The following is a 24,207-nucleotide window of genomic DNA, read 5'->3' as shown; positions in this document are numbered from 1 at the left end:
CTACCACCAGCAGGATGTTATCTCATCACTTGCTGAGGGGATTATCTCTGGCAGACAGCCAGGATCAGCAACCAGGGAGTGACCACCATTATTTTAGTTTAATATCAGACCCATACCCCCCCCCATGGTGTTCTAATGTGATGTTTAAGTCATCCCCCAAGTTCCATCACTACAGTTCCAATCCCTGGAACTGATTCCGGCCAGTAATAGATAGTGGAGGTTGGGACCCCATTGTTTTGTTAATCCCTTTACTGACCCTGTTGTCTCTGGGAGGCGGTTTGTATCCCAATATCTTGTTTTATGTTAATGTGTGCTTTGCTGGCTATATCCAGCCATGTGTGGCTAAAATAAAGTAGTCTTCGTTTTGGTTATACCCTACGCTGAGTCTTGGCTAGTAACTGGGAAACCGGGGAAAGAGTGTGTTGTCCCAGGCTAAGGGAGCACAATTCAGCGAAGGTAGACAGTCGGACTAGCCAGCTCAGTGACAGTTACTGTAGGTTATTAGTGTATGGTGTTGGGTTAAGCCACGGGTTTGTGGTGTCTGGGAGTGTCAGGAACTGGGTATATACAGACGACTGTAATGACCCAGAGCGCCCAATGATGGGGTTCAGGAGTCCAGGATGCAGTAGCGGAGTGGGACAGGGTCTGGTGACTGCACTCACCCGGGTGATGAGCACCTAGGGTTGTGCAGTCACATACCAGCGCCCTGACATAGCAGCTGATGTTGTCCAGAACAAAGCAAAGCTTTGTGATATCCTGCAGGCACCCTGGAGCAGGCATGAGACAAAGCACTAGAATCATGTGCAGGATGCTGCAGGCTGAGAGTATGGAAGCTAAGCAGAGTAACAGCTGAAACATAGCGAACGAGGGGGACAGAGCGAGCAAGGGGAACAGAGCGAGCAAGGGACAGGGAGGCTGAGCAAGAAACATAACCAGACAATACATACGTGGTACAGGACACCCCTCTACCGGGGATTCAGGACAGGACACCCCTCTACCGGGGATTCAGGACAGGACACCCCTCTACCGGGGATTCAGGACAGGACACACCTCTACCAGGGATTCAGGACAGGACCCCCCCTCTACCAGGGATTCAGGACACCCCTCTACCGGAGATTCAGGAAATAGAGGGCAAAGTCACATAAGAGACAGACAAACATGAATACAGGAACTAGCCTAGGACTATGTGATAACAATTAGAGATTCCGTCACATCATATGGCCATAGTATGCTTAGCCCACCACTACGCCAAAGTACTCCAATATTTGGTGGGTCCTAGCACTAAACCCTGCCTACTGAATAACTAAAGCTGAAACTAAACATTGAATCTATACACAGAACAGAGAAGGAAATACCTTTAGACTGCAGACTGACAAACATAACAAACGGGGGGCACACCTTATAAAGGAAACAGAGCTGAAGCAAAGAACAGGACTAGAATCAAAAAATAGAAGCACAGAACAGAGCACAAGGAATGGATTGTAACAAAAAAGGGAAAACCAGAGATATGCAGCTCCCCAGCCTAGATGGGGCATGACAGCAAAGGCATAAATGTATTTGCATGTAAGTATACAGTAAACTGGGAGAAGAGTTCCAAGTTTTTGGCTTAGTTAAACATTTTGAAGGGACAGCCCCAGTAATCTTCTGCAGAAAGCATTTGGTTGGTCCACAAAAGTGTTTTTTATATACAACAACCAGGGAAGTGTCTCTTGGCATACATGTGGCTGTTTTAAACCTGTAAGCATATCTACTAAGTATGGTTAACACCAGGGCTGGATTAGTGTAGTGTAGATGTAGGGGCTGATAGAGCTCCAGCTCCAGGCCTCTTTCTGAAAATAGGCCCAGTCAGGGCCAGACTGGCCCATCTGGAAACCGGGATCACCAAGGCTATCTTTAACGCAGGGCAAAAGGGGCAGCTGCCCTGGCCCCTGTCATTCCTGGGGGGCCCATAGCAACTGCACCTTGAGCCCATGGCAACCGCGCTCGCAGAGGTCACTGTTGCTTCACTTCCGAAGGAGCCCACTGCTTACCTGTGAGTTGCTCGCATACTGTGCAAGTAACGTCTGATGTACCGCCCAGTGGATGTAAGAACCCAGTGGAGTCACGTTACGTCACATGACCCTGCTGCGTTCCTGCTTTCCTGGGCGGTAAAAAAGAAGTGCGAGCAACCCAGACTTAAGCAGCAGGCCCTTGGCTGGGCGCGATACACAAAGGGGTATGACTTTTACGTGTACTGATGTACTCCCAAGCAAATTACATAACATTATATCCTATACTATCTGAGTAGCACTGATATCATCTTTATCCAGTAAACATGGATGCCGAGGAGTTAAGAGTCTGTTTATTTAATTTATTTCCATAAAATGGCCCACACAAATCCTCAGCACCAGGCCCAGGATGCTCTTAATCTGGCCCTGCTTAACACAATAGAAATTGTTTTAAAGTGGCAGAATCAATCATGTGTTTTTATTGTAAAGCAACTATCTTTATATGATCTATTTGTATTACTGGTATCAGACTTTAACCTGCACCGTCTGACAGAAGTTACTTGCTAAAAGTACACGCGTTTGCAGATTTCTGCTTCTTGCTTGCATGATATTTCCATGCTTGTCAAGATTGACTGTGATTTTGTGCCTTTGTTGCAGGGAACAGCTGTGTTTTGGTATAACCTTTTCAGAAGTGGAGAGGGAGATTACAGAACAAGACATGCAGCTTGTCCTGTGTTAGTAGGCAGTAAATGGGGTAAGTAAATATACAGTAACTGTTAAAAGGTTTGGGGTCACATATATTTTCCCTGTTTTCCATGAAAATAGCTAGCTGTACTAACATAACTGCCAATTATCACACTCATCCTAAAATGATAATATTGTATACACAGGAGTAATGTTTGCTAAATAAAGGGCCTCTGTACACCAATGAAGATATTCCATCTACATTGTATTTCTGATCAATTTCATGTTATTTTAATGGACAAAATGCATTTTTCTTATAATATATAAGCACCTTGTTATAAAATAATAATAATAATATAATGCCTTATATGAAATATAATTATGTTCTACTGCAGTAGTTTAGTTTCAGCTTTAGGTAAACCACATCAGTAGGGCTGAAACAACTAATCGATAAAATCGATAATAATCGATTATGAAAATCGTTGGCAACGAATTTCATCATCGATTAATCGAATCGATTTTTATCGATTATAAAAAGAGGTTTTTTTCAGAGCAAATGCTCTGAAAAACTCCTCTCCTTATATAATCCGATCTCAAACAGAGATCGGATTATAACACCGGAATCCAGATCCCCCGCAATGCTGCAGGAGACCTGGATTCCCCTCACTGTCGGCCGGTCTCTCACTTCCGTCTCTCTCCCCCCTCCCATACACCCCTCTGACTCCTCCCCCTCCCATACATCACTCTGCCTCTCTACCCGGCTCCATTACTGACAAGGACTTTCACTGCAGCTTCATAGAAGCCACAGTGTAAGTGAAGGTGAGTAACGGAGGCTGTCTGTGCGATGGAGACACTCACAGGCTGACAGAGAATCATCCTCTCTGTCAGCTGGTGGGTGTCTGCATCGCACAGACAGCCTCCGTTACTGTCAGTAACGGAGCCGGGTAGAGAGGCAGAGCGGTGTATGGGAGGGGGGAGGAGTCAGAGGGGTGTATGGGAGCCACCCTCCCATACACCACTGTGGCCCCTCCCCCTCCCATAACGCCACTCTGCCTCTCTGCCCGGCTCCCTGGTGTCTAGTGAAGATCCGTTGCTGACAGGAGGCAGAGTGGAGTATGGGAGGGGGAGGAGCCAGAGTGGAGTATGGGAGGGTCCAGAGTGGTGTATGGGAGGGGAGGGGCCAGAGTGGTGTATGGGAGGGGCCAGAGTGGTGTATGGGAGGGGCAGGAGCCAGAGTGGTGTATGTGAGGGGAGGAGCCAAAGTTGTGTATGTGAGGGGGAGGAGACAAAGTGGTGTATGGGGGGGGGAGCCAAAGTGGTGTATGGGAGGGGGAGGAGCCAAAGTGGTGTATGGGTGAGTTATAGTGGTGTATGGGGGTATTATGAATTTCAGGGCATATAGGGGGTATAAGGCATATCGATATTAGGCATATCAGGGGGTCATAAAACATCTGGGGGTAAAAGGTATATCAGGGGGCTCAGTTGCATATCACTGGCATATAAGGAGTATAAGGCATATTGGGGCACAGTGGCACAGTGGCATATCAGGGGGCACAGTGGAATCTGGCATATAAGAGGTATATGGCATATATGGGGGCAGAGTGGCAAGCTGGGGGTCTGATGTGCATAACTGGGGGCAGTTTGGTAAATAAAAAAAATTTAAACAAGGCTTTTTCTCAAATTTTCTCAACTTTTTTTATTAAATATGAAAAATAGTTAACATATGAATTAATATTTACTAATAACTTTATTAAAACCCAGTTTGAGAAACACTGTGTTTGGGTTCTTGTAGCTTTTATTATTATGTCAGTAAAATAAGAAGGTGAATAGAGAGAGGCCATTGCAATAAAGAGATGAAAGTGTAAATTGTACGTTTTTTATTACATTATTTTAAATTTAAAAAAATTGCATTTTTTTTATCCGATTAATCGATTAATTGAAAAAATAATCGGCCAACTAATCGATTATTAAAATAATCGTTAGTTGCAGCCCTACACATCAGTGTTGTTATTTCATACTTGTTAGGCTAGGTTTCCACTTGGGTTTTTGTCCGGCGTTTTTTTCTTGATGAAAAACGCCAGGAAAACTGCCAAGAAAACTGCCACTGCATTTAGCTGCGTTTTGGCGTTTTTTCTGCAGTTTTTTCTGGCGTTTTAGCCTTTCTGTGGAAATTGCTTTTTTTGACCTTAGGCAGTTTTTCCAGCCTTTACAAGTTAGAAGTTTCACCCAGCTAAAAGGGATTAGGATAAATGGCAAGTATCTGCCCTCTCCTGATGTCATTTACTTGGTAGACCCTTTTGTCTCTTTTCTGTGGTTTGTAAGGCATGCTTTATTTCGAATGTCTGCTCCTCTGGGAAGATTGGCCCCAAATGATGGTGCAAATTGTTTGCTGTTGCTTTTGGCACGCAGGATCCGGTCGCGTATGTTTGTTTGTAATGGCATGTTTGTTCCAAATGGTGTAAAATTCAATATGAACCAGTCCAGGACTTTGTTTTGTGTGAAACTGTTTGTTTTCAGCCTATTTCTCATAGGACACACAGATACTGGGTCCATCCTCTGCATTGTAACTGTGGAAAAAACGCCATAAAAAACGCCAAGGCAATAAACCCACATGGCTTTTTCATGGCGTTTTTTCTCTCCCATAGACTTCTATTGGAGAAAAAAAGCCAAGATTTCTTGCAAAAAACGCCAGAGTGTCAACATGCTGCAGTTTTGAAAAACTGCCACAGAGCCCAAAAAAGCAGAAAAACGCCAAAGAGGACTGAAAAAACGCCAAACAGAAAAACGCCAAGTGGAAATGGCATTTTGCGATTTCCTATTGAATTACAGCTAACATCTGGCTGCAGCCGTTTTTCACAAAAAAAACGCCAGGTGGCGCTATTGGCGTTTGTATAGGCGTTTTTAGCAAAAAAAAACCCAATGGAAACCAAGCCTTAAACCACTTGAAACTTTCTGGGCTGTAATTCAAATTTGGATTCGTACAAATAGCAAATGTACAGATTTTTGGTTTATTTGGCATTTCTTACAAAGCCATGAAAAAAATGAAAGAGAAAAACAAAGCAGAAATAAGTGGGCCATTCACTCACTGTCTCACAATTCTTGTTCATTCACTCTCACATTCTCTAAATGTTTCCCTACCTTGACTGTGGACCACTTCAGCTTCTTCATCTTCTATCTTTTAGAAGGGAGAAGTCCCTTCTTTTCTCTCTTCTATCTTCAATCTGCTACTTTTAATCTTCTATCTTTGTCTGCATCTCCGAAATATAACCTGGCTTGAACTTCTGCCAAAATGGCACTTACAATGACGAAGTATGCTGTCATTTTGCCATACGTGCAGAACTTCCTGCTGGGTTAAGTCCGCAGAGATGTAACGAGGTCATCTGCTATGATGAGGATAGCAGATTGAAAATAGCAGTCTGAAGGCAGCAGTAAGAGGAGAAGGGAGAAGATAAAAGAGAGGAGAAGAAGATGTGGAAGTTGTTGGTAGAGAAGGTAGGGAAACATTTATATGCCCCCAAAAAGGAACTGAAAAATTCTTCTGAATCATTTGCACATGTCTGATTCATATGAATGTGGTAAGATCATGCAAAATGAACAGCATATACAGTATGGTCCAAAATGTCTTCCAATAATGGTATTTAGAGAAAGTTTACTAAACGGAGTAAAACAAAATGCCTCATCTGAAGCAATTGCATGTATAACTCACATTTGTTTCATTACTTCACTGCTTAGGCATTAATGATTCATGATTAATAAATTAATCTAACAACAATGAAAATTAAATACTATTAAATACTGACATGGCATCACTGACCATAAGCTTTGTGTTGGCTCCATAAAGTTTGTTTGTTTGTTTGTATGTATATGTGTAGATTTATGTTTATATCTTCACATTGAAACATTTTTTTTCTATGCAGTTTCAAACAAATGGTTCCACGAAAGAGGACAAGAGTTCTTAAGGCCTTGTGGATTGACAGAAGTTGACTGAAAACTACCATTCACTCTCTCTTTCTATGTTTTGTTTTTTTATTTACTTTTGAAATCTAGTATTGTGAAGCAAAAAACCTTCCCCGATAACATATCATTCAAAGGAATATTTTGCCAAATTGGTTTGCAAACGTTAAACTAACAAAAAAAGTAATATAATTCCACATGGTTGATTTGTTATAGTTTTTATATGCAGTTATTCCAACAATACATTTACCACGTCCCCTTCTTAAAAGACACATTGTATTCTGTCATTTTAACCCCTGTATTTATGATACTTATAGTAAGTAACTAGAAAGTTTTGTTCCGTGTGAATTCAGATTAGTGTGACAAACAATTAATTGGTATATTCTATAAAACTGAGCTACTGTGTTACTGCAACATCTATTGTAATGGACATTTGGGTGCAGATGAAAACTACGATAAATTGTACTATGATGTATGGCATCAATACACGCGATTAATGTTTAAAGATAAGAACACTTAAATGTTTTATTTGACTGATCCTTATTTAAAATAAATACTTAATTTTCATGAAGTACTCTTTAGTTTTGTTTCAGCAGACTAGAAGATGATTTTTGGCCATTTTGTGCCCTTCTCTCTTTCTGTCTCTGGCAGTTTGGGATACCCAGGAAATAGGAGTGGATGTCAGGGTACAATCATGTGTAGGGTCAGCATTCCTCAAGTGTTTTTTCCATGCTTGCTGCTGGGTAGTCTTAGGGAAAGGGGTTACATCTGCAAGAAAGGAGAATGTTAAGCTACCCAAATCATTTCCCAATAAAACTTCCCCAGGTAGCCCTTTCATCACCCCTACCTCCACATACTAGGCCCCAATTCCCCACTCTAGATGTACCCAGCCCGTAAGTATCTGCATCACAGTCCCTCCAGCTCTGCTAAGGTAACTAGTTGTGGTTAAACCAGTTGTGGCCCGCTGTCCTGTAGGCCGGGCAAAACTTGACTCGAAACACATGACGGTGTCAGGGCCCGGGTAATCAGATTGGGTAGGAGCCTCATTGCAGGGGATACTTGGGGTTCTGTCTGCACACGGCGATGCATGGTAACCGAAGGATAAGACAGACAGGCACAAAGGAATACACCACAGACAGAATTCCAGGTAATGCTATGTATTGTATATTATGGCAAGATAAGCAAATACAGGTTAAACGGTCTCTTAGCAAGAAAACGGACGTATGGCAGGAAGCCCTCTGGAGGGGAGCACGGTAGGAAGCCCAGTGGAGGGGTGCACGGCCGGAAGCCCACTGGACAGGGCACAAGCTAGGAAGCCCACTGGACAGGGCACAAGCTAGGAAGCCCACTGGACAGGGCACAAGCTAGGAAGCCCACTGGACAGGGCACAAGCTAGGAAGCCCACTGGACAGGGCACAAGCTAGGAAGCCCACTGGACAGGGCACAAGCTAGGAAGCCCACTGGACAGGGCACAAGCTAGGAAGCTCACTGGACAGGACACAAGCTAGGAAGCTCACTGGACAGCTCTTGGCAGGTCTGAAGGCAGAAAGCAGGTGAGGGAGGCAGGGTAATAAAGCCTGTTGTTTAGGTTAGGTGTGGTAATGGCATAGGCCTCAGGTGGGGGAGACAGATATAGCATAACCAAACACAGCTGAACATAAATACACAGAATATGGATTAAATACATAGCAAACGAAGGGTTAACTATCCTGCCGTCAGGATAGAATCCTGAAAGACGGTGTAGACGTTGTCAGCTGTGGCTGCTTGGATAGAGTCCCCCTCATGAAGTATCCGCTGGCTGAAGCACTGGTCTGCTCCTCAAGGCCCTGGGGGAGTAATCGGATCTATGGTGCGGGTAGGCGTCTTTAGAGGAAGCTGCACGCAGCGAAACGTGACAATATCTCTCCTGCCTACATCTGAGAATCTAACAAAGAAAAGGAATCCCAGCACTCCAAACAGCTTCCAGTCTCTAGGACACTTTATTAAGCGAGAACAAACAAAAGCAACGTTTCAGCTAAACAGGGCCTTTGTCAAGCCAACACTTAACTCCAAATCACACCCTTAAGTAATGAGTATAATTCTATACAAACCAATCAAGTTCAGTAAAAAGTCACACCAAATAATGCAAACAATTGGTGATAATTACACATTTTATTTAAAAAACAATCACCAAGTGATTTAAAAACATCAAATAATTAAAATGTTTACATCTACATTATACAGTATATTACAAATAATCAGACATTAATAGCACATACTAATCAAATCCTAAGTAAATACCTTATGTCTCCATAGCTTAATCTCTTCCTGTTGCCCTTCTGCCAATGTCTGATCATGTGACCAGACCAAACCATATGATTGCATGATGACATCACACCACAAAAACAAAAAGATTAGGTATTCCCAGGCGGTCTCCCATCCAGGTACTAACCAGGCCCAATCCTGCTTAGCTTAGACGAGATCAGGCGCATTCAGGATGGTATTGCCTAAAAACACGTCATCAAATCTCCCAAAAAGGGGAAGGTGTATCGGCAGAACGGTCATCAGGACGACAAGTACATATAATGTATACACAATCATTTAATAACATTAAAGAGCCACAGCAATAAAGTAAAATGGGGAGAAAAGGAAGAAATACTAAGAGCAAATATGCAATTAAAGTATTAAGCACATCCCATACTGCTAGCACCCAGCTTCCAGGGAGTTGAGTACAGAACCATTTTTTCTTTTTTACATCTGAGAATCTGTCTGACATCCAACAGACCGTAAGGTTTTTCTGGCAACACATATACACAGTGCTAATATCTCTGAAACTGGATCATAGGGCTCATTAAAATGTTAGTGTAAAGTGTTACTCCAAGAGGGATACAATAGTGATACATCCTGAATTTTACCAATGTGTCTATACTATATTGCTTTTTATTTTTTGTTGCTTATTTATATGAGAGTGATCAATCCTGGCAATCTATATATTGTTTATTCTTAAAGATAAGTGAATTTGTTTTTACACACCCTCACTGGTGTTTTTTGGTCATCATGAGGAGTGCTGGTGCATTTTACCCCGGTTTTAAACAATCAACACAGGGAGTCGCAAAGGCATCAGCGCCAGGAAGTGTAGATGGATTGTTTGTGTTCGAAGGCTGGGGGCTATTTCAGCAGGAACGCAACGGTTTATGGAAGGAGGACTTAATGGGGAAATGCATTTACCAGTGAATGTGCCATTGCATGTCACAGATAAACAGCCTTGCCTGGCTGCAATCAAGTGGTCTATTTTTTTCACGGTAAGCCTCTGCAGTGCCATTCTCGTGACACCTCCAGTCCTCAACTGACTTATGATCTCCTTAGCTACTCAACCTTATTCTTCCAGCTGTCCAACTTACCTACCTTCTTCTCTCCTATACTTCTCCTTGCCTCAAAACTTTGCGATCCTATGTCGGACTATATCCAACAAAATATTCTGTCCAATGTCAGATTTACTAGTGGGCCGCTAGTGGTTTTCTTGATGAAGATGATTACATACAATAAAAAAAGAGACTAACATAATATATGGTTTTAGAATAATATTTATTAATTGCTTTGTAGTTATAAGACGTTAAAACTGTTTTGTATAAAAAATTGTTTTTTTCCAAAAATTAAATTTGACCTGCTTTGCGCACTTAGTGAAAATGTATTGGACCGCAAATGTTAATTCCCCTCATCTTCCCTTGGGGGGTCAGAGTAGAGAGGCAGGTCAGACTATATGGGAAGGTTAAAATCATTAGGGACATGAAGGATTAGTTTAGAGCAGAAGGGCAAGAGCGAAGGGTATGAGAAGTACATTTCCTAACTGCTGTTCAGGGAGACTTACGTTGATAAGTACAAAGTTATGCTTGGGACCGGCGAAACTTATTTGCCAGTGCATTTTTCAGTGTTCACGCAATCATTCACTTGCTACGTACTGTAAAAAGGTCATACCTCTATACATGTTAGGCATCTCTTTTTTATTGCTTTCTCAATAAGCAGGAACTTTTAAAAACATGTATAAATTACTAACCTACGTGACAAACCCTGTAGAATGAGGGCCATAACATGTCACAGTTAGGGGTCTTAAGCACAGTCCTCTAGGGCAATCAGGCTCAGCAACACCAACTTGTAACAAAACGGTGCTTTTTTTAACTGCTCAAATGAAACACCCCAAAACAAAGCCATAAAAAAAAAAACGACCTAGCTCCCAGTTGGAGCCCTCTCTAACTATACTACGCTGGCCCACACTGACCAGCCTAGTCACCCATTAACTTGACCTCCCAGCCAGACCCAGCTAAGACAGGCTCTGAAAAACCTCCCCCAGACAGCACACAAAGGTCCTGGCAGGTAATGCCTAACTTGGCTTGGGGATGGTCTTCTTCAGGGCCTTTCCTTGCCCTGGAAGCTCAGGGAAACTTCCTCTTCCCCCAACAGTCTCTCTGATCATCAAGCTCCAGGGGTTTTTAATGCCCAGCACCTGTGACCGATGCAGGCCCCATTGTAATCCCGGACCGGATCCGGGATTTACAAAGCTGTCGAAACAATGACAGTTTGTCAAAATTGATTTTCAGAGTTTATCCCCTGTTCATCATAGTAACATAGTAACATAGTTCATAAGGTTGAAAAAAGACCAAAGTCCATCAAGTTCTGTGTTTATCCAGAGGAAGGCAAAAAACTCTTATGAAGCAGATGCCAATTGCCCCATACCAGGGGGAAAATTCCTTCCCGACTCCAAATATGGCAATCAGAATAAATCCCTGGATGAACGTTCTGTCCCTTTTAATCTAATATCCATAACTTGTAATATTATTGCTTTCAAGAAACACGTCCAGGCTCCTTTTGAACTCTTTTATTGAGTTTACCATTACCACTTCCTCTGGCAGAGAGTTCCATAGTCTCACCGCTCTCACTGTAAAGAACCCCCGTCTGTGCTGGTGTAGAAACCTTCTTTCCTCCAGCCGTAGAGGATGTCCCCTTGTTATAGATACAGTCCTGAGTATAAATAGGTCCTGGGAGTGATCTCTGTACTGTCCCCTTATATATTTATACATAGTTATTAAGTCCCCCCTAAGCCGTCTTTTTTTTCAAACTAAATAACCCTAATTCTGATAATCTTTCTGGGTACTGTAGTCCTTCCATTCCCCTTATTACTCTGGTTGCCCGTCTTTGAACCCTCTCCAGCTCCACTATATCTTTCTTGTACACTGGTGCCCAGTACTGTACACAGTATTCCATGTGTGGTCTGACTAGTGACTTGTACAATGGTAGAATTATTTCCTTGTCGTGGGCATCTATGCCCCTTTTGATGCACCCCATGATTTTATTTGCCTTAGCAGCAGCTGCCTGACACTGGTCGCTACAGTTAAATTTACTGTTAACCAAGACTCCTAAGTCCTTTTCCATGTCAGTCGTCCCCAGTGTTTTCCCATTTAATACATATTCCCAGCCTGGATTTTTCTTCCCCATGTGCATAACCTTACATTTATCTGTGTTGAACCTCATCTGCCAAATCCCAGCCCAAGCCTCCAACCTATGCAGATCCATTTGTAATCGTGCACTGTCCTCTATTGTGTTAACCGCGTTACAGAGCTTAGTATCGTCTGCAAAGATTGATACTTTACTATACAATCCCTCTACAAGGTCATTAATAAATATATTAAAAAGAATAGGACCCAAAACTGACCCCTGTTGAACCCCACTAGTAACAGTCACCCACTCAGAGTATGTACCATTAATAACCACCCTCTGTTTCCTATCACTGAGCCAGTTACTTACCCATATACACACATTCTCCCCCAGCCCAAGCATTCTCATTTTATGTACCAGCCTTTTATGTGGCACCGTATCAAATGCTTTGGAAAAATCAAGATATATGACATCCAGCGATTCACCCCGATCCAGTCTTGAGCTCACCTCCTCATAAAAGCTGTTATCCATCTTGGAAATTTGTAGTACCAGTTGTGTGATTCAAATCACAGATGTGTGACCCTATATTGCTAATAGGAGAACAAGTGGGATAGGACAACAAAATTGGGACTTTTTTCAAAAGAATGGACAGTTAAAAGATCTGCCAACTATGAGCGCAAAGACAGCTTAAGCATTGTTAATGTATATGTGATAAACCGTTTAATACAGCGTAACATTATTGTGTGTGCTTTGACAGCATTAAAAATTACACCTTTTTAGTTTAATAAATATTTAAAAAAGGTAATTTGGCAGGTACACTGAAAGTAAAATTTGATTCCAACATTTTCCCAAAAACAAGCTTCCTAGTGCCAACTTTATCCCCTAAAAGCTTTCCATTGCCCACCTTGTCAAAAAAACAACTTTCTGGTGTCAACCTTGTCCCATAACAGCTTCCCATTACCAACCTTGTGCCCTAACATCCCTACAATGCCACCTTTCTCCAAAAACAGAGCTTCCCATTTCCAGCCTTTTCACAAAAACAGCATCCCATTGCCAACCTTGTCACAAAAAACAGCTTCCCATTATCAACCTTGTCCCCTTACATCTTCCCATTGCCAACTTTGTCCCCTAACAGATTTCCATTGCCAACTTGTGTGTGTTTGGGTGTCGGTGGGGCAGAGCCTGTCCTTGTGTGTGTCTTAGGGTGTCGGTGTGGCACAGCCTGTCCTGGTACGTGTGAGTGTTTGGGAATCGGTGTGGCAGAACCTGTCCTTGTGTGTGTTCGGGTGTCGGTGTGGCAGAGCCTTTCCTGGTGTGAATGTTTGGGTGTTTCATTTTTACTTATCCAGAGAATTTGTAGTCACTTCAGAGGACAAAACTTTCTAGGCCCAGAAATCAATGAGCGGAAAAGTAAAAGTTTTGTGTAATTTACTCTATTTTAATCTGCATATTTTATTAAAAAGGATTAGTGGGAGGACTTCCGGGAGGCGGACCCTTGAGATGGCCGCTTTTTAGACGAGCTCCTTGAGGGCTAGCGCAATCAACATCCATCCACGCATTACACTTATAAATTTCGATCCAACTCTTCACCGCTGCTGTGGACATACTACCCAGCATTGGCTCGTGGGTTCATTGGATCCGCTGCCCTCTTTCCTTTACTCCCCGGGAGCCTTGTGCGGACCGCACGTGTTAGGCCTGGAGTGAGGTGCTACCTCCACTCTGCCTTTCTGGATCCAGCCGCATCATTAGTGCCACTAATTTACTTACCTTAGGCAGTCTCATCCTCATAACCTGCTCTGCACCTGGGTTAGCTCCTGGACATCTACACGCCGAGGCTGTGACCCCCCCGCGGAGGAGTGGAGTTTTGTACCTGGAGCGGTGAGTCTTTGCCCGTGGACCGGCCTGCTTTCAGGACTTCTGCGTGTCCCCAGCTGATGTGCACCGACGACCGCGCTACATCTGTGTGGCCTGCGCTGACCCTGCTGTGGCCTTCGTGCCGGCCGGCGGGCCGGGGCTGTTTCCCTTCCCCGCGTGTGCTGGTTGGGGCCTCTACTCCATCGTTGGCTCCTCCGCTGGTCTCCCGGGGATTGGCGCTGTCGACCTTACCACGTCCGCGGCTGTGGATTACCGCATCCGCGGTCCCTTCGGTTGCTTCTCCACGGTTCTGCTCCGCGCTACACCGTACGGCGCTGCTATTAGCGGCTGACCTCAGTCTTCGTCTGGTAGGCCCCGGCAGTGCACCTGCAAGGCTGGACTCATTTTGTTCTTTTATTTTTTTTTTCATTTTGGGGTTTTGTTCTTTCACCGGCTATTAGTTAGTGGCGGGTTCGGGTGGGTTATAGTTAGGTTGGGAGGGTAGGGAAGGGTTTTGGGTCCGTCATTAGTTAGGTAGGGGTTCAGGGTGGGTTATAGTTAGGTTGGGTGGTTGGGGTTCGGTTTGGGAAGGGTGTGCATCACAAGGCAAGTGGGACTGCGACGAGCTTCCAGTGTCCAGGATCACATTTCGGTTGACTGTTCCTGCTCTACTTTACTGACATTTCTGGCACTTAGTTAGATTTGGGGGAAGGTTGGGCTCTAGTTAGGTGGGGTGGTAGGGTACAGGTTTTTTCTTTATTCCTTTTGGGGGTTGTGTTTATTTCCTTTTATCTGCGGTCGCCGTGTTGAGACCACTGCTTCTGTGGTATACTGTGCTGTGTACATACCTGTTCTGCTACTTTATGTTATCAATGGATCTGTGACCAGGTTTTACTTTCGGTGTCTGCCCCCATACTCTTCTTTTCTTCTCTTTTCTCTCTTCCTTGTGCTGCCCTATTCGCTTTTACTCTGGGGGGTGAGTTCCTCACGGCCTCTTGTCTACACATGGAAAAATATATGGATCCTCCATCTAAGTCATCCACCAGGCAAAGCAAGGCAAGAGATAAGTCTACAGCGACCTTCAAGCAGGTGCCTCCTCCTGGGTCCGGCTCTACTGTAGCGGAGGGGCCCTCCGTGTCTATTGCCTCCTCCAAAGATCCACTGACAGCTCAAGATCTTGTTGGTGTTATATCTCCACTCCTGGATTCAAAGCTTGAGAAACTGTCTGACTCCATCAATGCCGTTCTTGCTGAGTTGGTCTCTCAGGGACAGAGCATCACTTCTCTGGAATCCAGGGTCTCTGATATAGAGGACGGGACCGCTTCCATGTCTGCCTCTCTCCGCTCACAAGATCGTCTGATCACGTCCTTACAAGACCGTATTGACGATCTTGAAAACCGTAGTAGACGTAACAACATACGTTTGGTTGGCCTGCCTGAGGAGGTTAAGGGCACAGCGCTACATGACCTTGTAACGACTTGGCTTCCCAAGTCTTTAGACCTGGTGCTTCCTCAGGGTGAATTGGTCATCGAGAGAGTACATCGTATTGGTCAACTCCCTGCTGCTGCTTCGTCTCGTCCTAGGGTCCTAGGGTCCTCAACTATACTGACAAGGTCAAGCTCCTGGACGCTTATAGAAAGGTCACAGCTCTTTTTTATCACAAGCACAAGCTGTTACTCTTCCAAGATTTTTCTGCTGCAGTAGCGGTCAAACGACGTCAGTTCTCCGAAATTTGTACTGAACTCTATAACAAGCGAGTGAAGTTCGCTCTTCTCTATCCGGCTAAGCTCAGGATTACCCATGGGGGGCAAGCCTATTTCTTTGACACCCCTGCGGCGGCCAAGGAATTTCTACGTGCTGATTCCAGGTCTTCTCCTGCTCCGGATGACAGTTCGGCGGTGCCTGAGGCCTCTCCCCCTCCTTCTCTCTCTCGCCCTGCTTCTTTGGCTGGTTCCTCTCCACCTGTCTCCCCTAGGGCTTGAAAATTCAGTCAGCCGTTGGTGCCTGGCTTTGTATCCTACGAGTCATCGTTTTCTACCATGCACTGTTTTGTTTGCTTTTGGTTATTGTTATTGTTTTTGGTTAATTTATTGTGTTTCTAGCCACAAAATTACATGTGCCGAGTTCTGGTTTATGCAAAAACAAAAAAATTGGGAGAAGCATAGCTCTTTTCAAATGGTGATGTACGATTCCATTTTATGTTCTGTCTGTAAGGTGTCTGGGAGGGCTGGCTGGGACCCCCCTGGACCGACCTGTTCCGGCTTATTTTTTGTTCGGTCTCTTCCTCCGCGGGGTATCGGGTGAAAACCTGGCTCCGTTGCCATAATAGTCATGATGCAAGCCGATACTAGGCGTGATGCGCCGTCCTCCTTGCGTATTGTGTCATGGAATGTAGAAGGTTTGAACACCCCTGTTAAGCGTAAAAAAGTTCTCACCCATCTCAAGCGTATGCGTCCGGATGTTATTTACCTCCAAGAAACCCACTGGTGTGACCCTGTCAGAAATACGCTAAAGGCGCCATGGTTGCGCGCTTGTTATTCCGCTATGTACACCAAGAAATCTAGGGGTGCCACTATCCTCCTCTCCAATAAGTTGCCTTTCGTTGTCAAATCAGAGATTGCTGACCCGGAAGGGCGATACATTATTCTTTGTCAATTTGTCAATTTATACGCCCCAAATTCTGACCAGTCCGCTTTTATGGCCAAAGTTTACTCGCTGTTACTGGAGATTGCGGCTCCTAATGTGATTTTGGGGGGTGATTTTAACTTAGTGGCTAATGTCGCTTTGGATGTCTCTGGCCCTTCCTCCCGCCCTCTCGGGCTCTCCTCCCTACCCTTGCTGGATCACCTCCGTTTGCGGGATGCCTGGAGGTTTCTTAATCCAACAGACAAACAATATACGTTCTACTCCCATCCCCATAATTCGTTTTCCCGGCTGGACTACCTGTTCCTGCCTGAATTATTGCTGCATAGGTTGGAGGCTGCCCACGTGGGCCAGATAGTGATCTCTGATCATGCCCCCATCTGGATAGAGATCTCTCTAACCTCCCCATATCAGGTGTCCCGTAATTGGCGGTTTCCTAGCTACCTTTGTACTTCAGACGCGTTTAAGCAATTCCTGATTGCCAAATGGAATGACTATGCTGATGATAACCATGTCCATCTTGATGACCCGGATTTATTCTGGGGTGCCTCTAAACCAGTTCTCAGGGGCCATATTATTGCTTATGTGGTGGGACGCAGGAGAGAGGCCGAAGCTAAACTTGTCCGCCTTACGGACGATCTCTCTGCGGCGTATGCTGCTCACAAAACCCATCCTAGTCCTGATACCCTGAAAACGTATAAGGAAATCAAATCTCTCTACGATGCCTGGGTTACTGAGAAGGCACAGCTTTCCCATAATTACACTCGCAACGCCTTTTTTCGCTGGGGTGACAGGCCCGGTAAGCTCTTGGGCAACCTTATCCGTCACTCTAAATTTAAATATCATAGTGTAACTCAGCTTCGTGATGGTTCTCAATCGGTCGTGACTGAACCAGACAAAATTACGCGACTTTTTGCTGACTATTTTGAGGATTTTTATTCCCCTGAATCCAATGATCCTGATATGATGCTTCACCTGTTTCGCCAGGCTGGTATTCCTAAATTGACGCCTGAAGACCGAGAACGTTTGGTTACGCCTTTCACCCCCTCTGAAATTGCGGCTGCCATAAAGTCCCTCCCTAATGGTAAATCCCTGGGACCAGATGGCCTGGGTGCCGAATATTATAAATTACTTTCTACTTATTTACCGACACATCTTACTTAAGGGACCATTCCGGACGTCCATACGTGCATGGTATTATGGCAGGACATCACACTAAGATTCTGATTGATACAGGAGCTTCAGTGACATTAACCGATCTACCATTAAGTCCTCCTTCTGGGGCGAAAAATACATTTCTTGTAGGACTTGGTGGTTCCCAGTCTCAGGCATTTCTTATTCCACAAGTGACCTTGACTTTAAGTGCTCAGTGGAGTAAGAAAATACTGATCTGGCAAAGTAAAAACACTGAAGGTACTATACTGGGTGCAGATGTAATGCGAACAGAAGGAATGCTGGTAGACCTTTGCAAAATGTTTTGTGGAGAGATATGCAAAACCTGTGTTCTCTATTAGGAATACAGCAGAGATTTCATATACCTTATCATCCCCAGTCATCCGGTATAGTGGAAAGAATGAATCATACTCTGTCCAGGTTATCTAAAATGCTGGTACAATATGGCAAATCATGGGTTAACCATCTCCCAGCAGTACTCATGGCTATCAGAGCTACACCCTCTAATGCCACTAGATGCTCTCCATATGAATTAATGACAGGGAGAAAAATGGCACTAGGCCATCCAGGTGAACCACAACTTTCAACTCCACTGAGAGAATCTGTGACTAGAGACCAGTATCTCTCCCAAATTCAAGAGCAATTAAACTCATTGCTTCACTTTGCTGCCTCCAATATGGCCCCAACAGATTGTAAAATTTTATCCACACCTCAAACTCTGTTTGAGAAGGGGGGATTGGTAATGATTAAAAATTTTCAGAAAAATTCTCCCTGGGATGCAAATTGGGAAGGGCCCTATGTAATTCGAGATACACTGGGCACAACAGTTCTACATGTACAGAGGTCTAACCCCAAAAAGGCCAGAAGGCAGCCTGGATATAAGTGGGTGCATGTAGATCAGTGTAAATTATATAAAGGGACTTGTGCTCCAGATACAGAGTTAACTGCTAAGGATTGATGCTTCTGCTTGATCTTTTTAGGTGCCCGAAGTATGACAACGTGAAATAATATTCTAAGAAGAATGAAGCTCAACATCTTTCCAGTCATGTTGCATTTCCTTAAACAAATCAGGACATGTGAATCCGATAATAATTCCCTATTGGAACTGAATGCAACTCCATCCACTCAGCAACATAATGGAAGTTATACAGATACCAAAAATGAATCTTCCAATACTTGAACTTAACACAAACTCATTTGACCAACATCCTGAAGGCAATTATACTAGAAACAGCTCTTGGACTGACCTAGGCATCACTCCGCCCTCTCGAGACCGCAGAGGGAATTACGCCAATGGAATAGAAGGATGGACTAAAATATGGAGTGGTGACAATGTATATGATATGTGTTTATATGTAATACTCAGTGGGGGGGGGGTGTTGTTGAAATTTTTGGGAAAATAATAAATAATAATATTTTGGGATTTTGGGTAGATAACCAGGGCAATTAAGATGATTGGGAATGTAAATGGTCAGATTGGGGAAAATCTACTGTAGTTTTATGTGGTAGGGATGTAAAACTGACTGGTTAGTGTCTACACATTTAAAATTTCTACACATTTTCAAAATTGTTCCAGAATTACCTGTACTATGGAAAGAGCTTCAATAAGGTGGGCAGAAAGGGGTAAAAGTAGATATAGAAGAGGGGTTGTGGACACAGTTCTGGGAGGTGTAGGAACTGGGTTGGGTTAGTGAATGCAGTAGACATAGCCAGTATGACAGCAGCACTACAGTTGTTAACTGACACTCCTAGTACAACTTGGTGGCAAAAGTTAGCTAATACTTTCTCTAATCAACATGGGGTACTGCTCTGGGGAACCTATTCATACATCCATTTATTATTGTATTGTGTGTTTCTGTAGTATGTATTGTTATTCAAGTTTGTATGTGTCGTTACCTGAAGTCATTGATTGCCAGAGTATAGCACCTCCATTATGGAATGCAAATGGAAAGAACTCTGTGAATGGCGGGCTGGGCATGCATACATAGTAGATACACTGCGAGGTACGCTCTCCCTCTTGCCTCCAGTGGGTTTTATAGAGTCCAGGGGACTCATCCACTTCATTGTCAAAAGGAGGGATGTAAAAAGGAAGGCATGATTGACAACCAACTGCATGCCAATGAAGTGAAATGGTGTTATGATGCAGAGATCCAATGGGCAAAGCCTCTCTATACACGACCTTAAAATGGTCTCAAACATTAATGGAGATTCTTCTCTGCAGAGCACATGGCAAATCAGTTAGGACATTTGGTCACCTTCCACTCCCTCCCCCAGTGCAATGTCCTTTCCCTTTTCTATCACCTTGGTCTCTAAGGGTCACTGGAGAAGATAGGTTACCAGGGGAGTGTCCAGCAGAAGGAGGACTTATTGTGTTTATAAAGTCCTGCCAACTCTCTCTCTCTCTCTCTCTCTCTCTCTCTGAGTCTGCGTGGAGATGATCACAAGGGAGTGGTAATTGTATCACGTGTTTACAGGCTTATCCTGCTGTTTCTTTGTTATTTCCATTCAATCAATGAATAGTTAGTTTGGTAACAGCATATACTAACTTATAGTAATTTGTATATGTATTGTTAATTTGTTTAGCCTCTCTTAATAAATATTGTTAATTGCAGAAAACAAGGAGTGTGGACTCTGACTTTACACTCGATAGTGGTTATTGATAGCATAACAGTGTAAATATATATATATACATACAGTAAATGTTATTCAATAATTATAGTAAGATTCATAAAATACAGACACGTTTTTATATTTATAACACCCTGCCTTTATGAACCTGCCCTGCCCTTCACTCAGGGCCTTTGTATTGAAGTCTATGGACCTTCCTGCTGTGGCTCTGCACCTGTACTGTTCCTGGTTCCCTGCTTTTGTGTCCTTCCAAGTGGACTCCCTGCTTTTGTGTCCTTCCAAGTGGACTCCCTGCTTTTGTGTCCTTCCAAGTGGACTCCCTGCTTTTGTGTCCTTCCAAGTGGACTCCCTGCTTTTGTGTCCTTCCAAGTGGACTCCCTGCTATTGTGTCCTTCCAAGTGGACTCCCTGCTATTGTGTCCTCCCTGCTATTGTGTCCTTCCAAGTGGACTCCCTGCTATTGTGTCCTTCCAAGTGGACTCCCTGCTATTGTGTCCTTCCAAGTGGACTCCCTGCTATTGTGTCCTTCCAAGTGGACTCCCTGCTTTGTACCCTTCCAAGCGGGCTGTGTGCCTTTCGTACCCTTCCAAGCGGGCTGTGTGCCTTTCGTACCCTTCCAAGCGGGCTGTGTGCCTTTCGTACCCTTCCAAGCGGGCTGTGTGTGCCTTTTGTGCCCTTCCAAGCGGGCTCCCTGCCAAAAGACTTATTACCTGTATTTTATTTTGCCATACGTCCGGTTACTTGCTTAGACTATATTACCCTTATTTGCTGGTCCTGTTATATACATAATATACACTGCTTTACCTGGATTTCTGTTTGTGGTGTCTTTGTTTGCATAATCATGCACCGTGGGTTACATACTGAACCCCAAGTATCCCCTGCGCATGGGCTCCTACCCGACCTGATCACCCGAGTCCTGACAGAATACAAAGGCCATTACAAGGAGTCTGCGGGGTTACTTTCCGTCATCAAAGTGATAGGAGAATGCTTACTTGAACTGTGGAAATCATTAATGAAAATCTGGGACTCCAACTCCAATCACTCTCATGAAGACCATTCACCTACGTCTGCTACATCACCTGAGAAATCCAACAAGCCTGTTACCAGAATTAAAAAGGAATCTTCTAGGAAACGTGAACCCCTTACCGCAACCGAATTGCAACAAAGGCGTGATGAGGAATCTTGCTTTTACTGTGGCAAAAAGGGACACTGGATCACCCAATGTCCTCTGAAACCAGCTAAACCCTCTGCAACCCACACCAACAAACCCCAGGCCCAGGAACCTGCATGTGACAACAACAACGCATCAAAGCTGGAGCACACCCTATCTCTTCCCCAACCTGGTGATCCTGGGGTTAACCAATCCACAGTACCTGGCACTTCTGCACCATCTGTAGCCATGTCGGATGACCTCCAGACCATCTCTGATGAAACCGACTGGTCTGATATGGACAGTGTGTCTTCAGATGTTTCTGTTGCTGATACAACGGACACACCCGCAATTGATAGCCCCACAGCTGTTTGTGCAGTTGGGACCACCACTCCCATCACTCCCAGGAATAAGAATTGTAGACCCCAAACAGCAAAACACTCCCTAGGGGCTCCTGGTTACATCCTAGCATCTGACGGGACAATTGTGCATAGGAAAGAACTTAACCGTTACAAGCAACAGCTGCGTGAACAGAAGTCTGTTAAGCCATCCACTCCAGCCTTGAACCAGTGCAGTTCTGGTACTACTCCCCTGCCCCCAGAGGTGCCCTGGGTACAGGGCAGGTTCGTGACCCCTGGTGCATGGACAGCCAAGAAAGAGAGAGTACGGAACAGTGCCATCATGTCTATGTATCCAGCATCCAATACCACTATGTCTTACAACTGCACTGCAGGTGACCATTCCTCAGATTGCCTCTAACGGAACTGTAGTAAGAAAGGAGGACCTGCACGTATTTAAAAAAGCTCTACGTGCTAGGGCTAAGAGTTCTTACCACAGGTTTTGATACTGCCTCTCTTCAGTCCCCGGAGCACCCGGAGGCCGCTCCTTGGGGAGGGGGTACTGTCAGGAACCACTTTTTCGCTGTCTGTACCTGTGGCGTTTACACCTGCGACCACTAGTGGCCACCCTCCGCCCTCTGGAGCACTCAGAACTCAGGTGTGCCTTGTTACCTGGGTTGAGCCCTAGTCTACATCCAGCTGGGCCTTGTTACCTGGATTACCCTGCCTTTATGAACCTGCCCTGCCCTTCACTCAGGGCCTTTGTATTGAAGTCTATGGACCTTCCTGCTGTGGCTCTGCACCTGTACTGTTCCTGGTTCCCTGCTTTTGTGTCCTTCCAAGTGGACTCCCTGCTTTTGTGTCCTTCCAAGTGGACTCCCTGCTTTTGTGTCCTTCCAAGTGGACTCCCTGCTATTGTGTCCTTCCAAGTGGACTCCCTGCTTTGTACCCTTCCAAGCGGGCTGTGTGCCTTTCGTACCCTTCCAAGCGGGCTGTGTGCCTTTTGTGCCCTTCCAAGCGGGCTCCCTGCCAAAAGACTTATTACCTGTATTTTATTTTGCCATACGTCCGGTTACTTGCTTAGACTATATTACCCTTATTTGCTGGTCCTGTTATATACATAATATACACTGCTTTACCTGGATTTCTGTTTGTGGTGTCTTTGTTTGCATAATCATGCACCGTGGGTTACATACTGAACCCCAAGTATCCCCTGCGCATGGGCTCCTACCCGACCTGATCACCCGAGTCCTGACACCTCCATTGTGATTAGTTGTGACGCTGATAAGGCTTTTGACAGAATTTCCTGGCCTTATCTTGTTAGTTTCTTTAAATTCCATCATTTTGGCTTGCCCTTTATACAGATGTTTCGTGCACTGTATCATTTGCCTATGGCCCAAGTCACAGTGAATAATGTGAATTCCCGCTGGTTCTCTCTAGGCAGGGGTACTCGTCAGGGCTGTCCTCTGTCCCCACTTCTGTTCAATCTAGCACTTGAGCCCCTCATACGAATTGTTGAGCATTCCGTTGAGCTTGAGGGTATCCGAGTCGGTGAGGTTGAGCTTAAGATCGCTGCCTTTGCTGACGATCTTCTGTTATACCTTTCCAACCCCAAAGCGGCCATGCCATTCCTTCTTAATCTGTTTGACTGTTTTCATAAAGCCTCCGGATTTCTCATAAATAAGCTCAAAACAGAGGCGCTGCCTATTTTTCCTCAGGCTAAACGTGGCTGGGGAGAGACGTTCCCCTTCAATTGGACCCAACTTCCCTCTTTAAAATATCTGGGTCTCACTATTCCTACCAATTTGGCGCACCTCTATAAACTCAACTTTTCTCCTTTGCTGCGTCAAATGGAGGATTCTTTTAAAACATGGTCCAAATTTAACCTCTCCTTCTTGGGACGCTGCCACTTGTACAAAATGGCCTTTTCCCCCAAACTTTTATATCCGCTCCATATGTTACCTCTTACCTTAAGGAAGAAAGATATCCAACATCATAATGCACTGCTGCGTAAATTCCTGTGGTGCAATAAAAAAGCTCGAATTTCCCTGTTTAAACTCCAACAGCCTGCTCGCAATGGGGGGGGTGAATTTACCTAATCTGTTAGACTATAATTTGGCTTCTAATTATCGTTTTGCGGCTGATTGGTGGCGTGGAGGGTCTAAATTTACCAACGTGTCCCTGGAACAAGGCTTGTCTCCTACCATTTCTTTGGCCTCTCTCCTGCACCTATCTACAGTTGACCTGCCCGCGGAGGTCGTATCCAACCCGTTGCTGTATCATACTGTTAAGGCTTGGGGGCGTGTTAGGCGGCGCTTGGGCCTGGAGGTCCACTATTCTAAGTTCCTGCCTTTGATTCGTAACCCGCAATTCCAGCATGGGAGGGA

At 44.6% G+C, this 24,207-nt stretch overlaps 1 protein-coding gene across 3 annotated transcripts in view; it reads left to right on the top strand.

Moving 5' to 3' along the window:
* Positions 1-7,193, top strand: part of P4HA2 (prolyl 4-hydroxylase subunit alpha 2) — a 142,371-nt gene extending 135,178 nt beyond the window's left edge. For all 3 annotated transcript variants that reach the window (XM_053465324.1, XM_053465325.1, XM_053465322.1), the window contains 2 exons: positions 2,646-2,742; positions 6,590-7,193. In XM_053465324.1, coding sequence (XP_053321299.1) covers positions 2,646-2,742; positions 6,590-6,660 — 168 coding nt within the window. In that variant the 3' untranslated portion in view covers positions 6,661-7,193. The remainder of the gene's footprint in view (positions 1-2,645; positions 2,743-6,589) is intronic.
* The last annotated feature ends 17,014 nt before the right edge of the window (positions 7,194-24,207 follow it).

The sequence above is a fragment of the Spea bombifrons genome, chromosome 4 (assembly GCF_027358695.1).
Source record: "Spea bombifrons isolate aSpeBom1 chromosome 4, aSpeBom1.2.pri, whole genome shotgun sequence".
Taxonomy (NCBI): domain Eukaryota; kingdom Metazoa; phylum Chordata; class Amphibia; order Anura; family Pelobatidae; genus Spea; species Spea bombifrons.
Note: the sequence above shows the minus strand (reverse complement) of the source record. Positions and strands in the feature narration are given on the sequence as shown.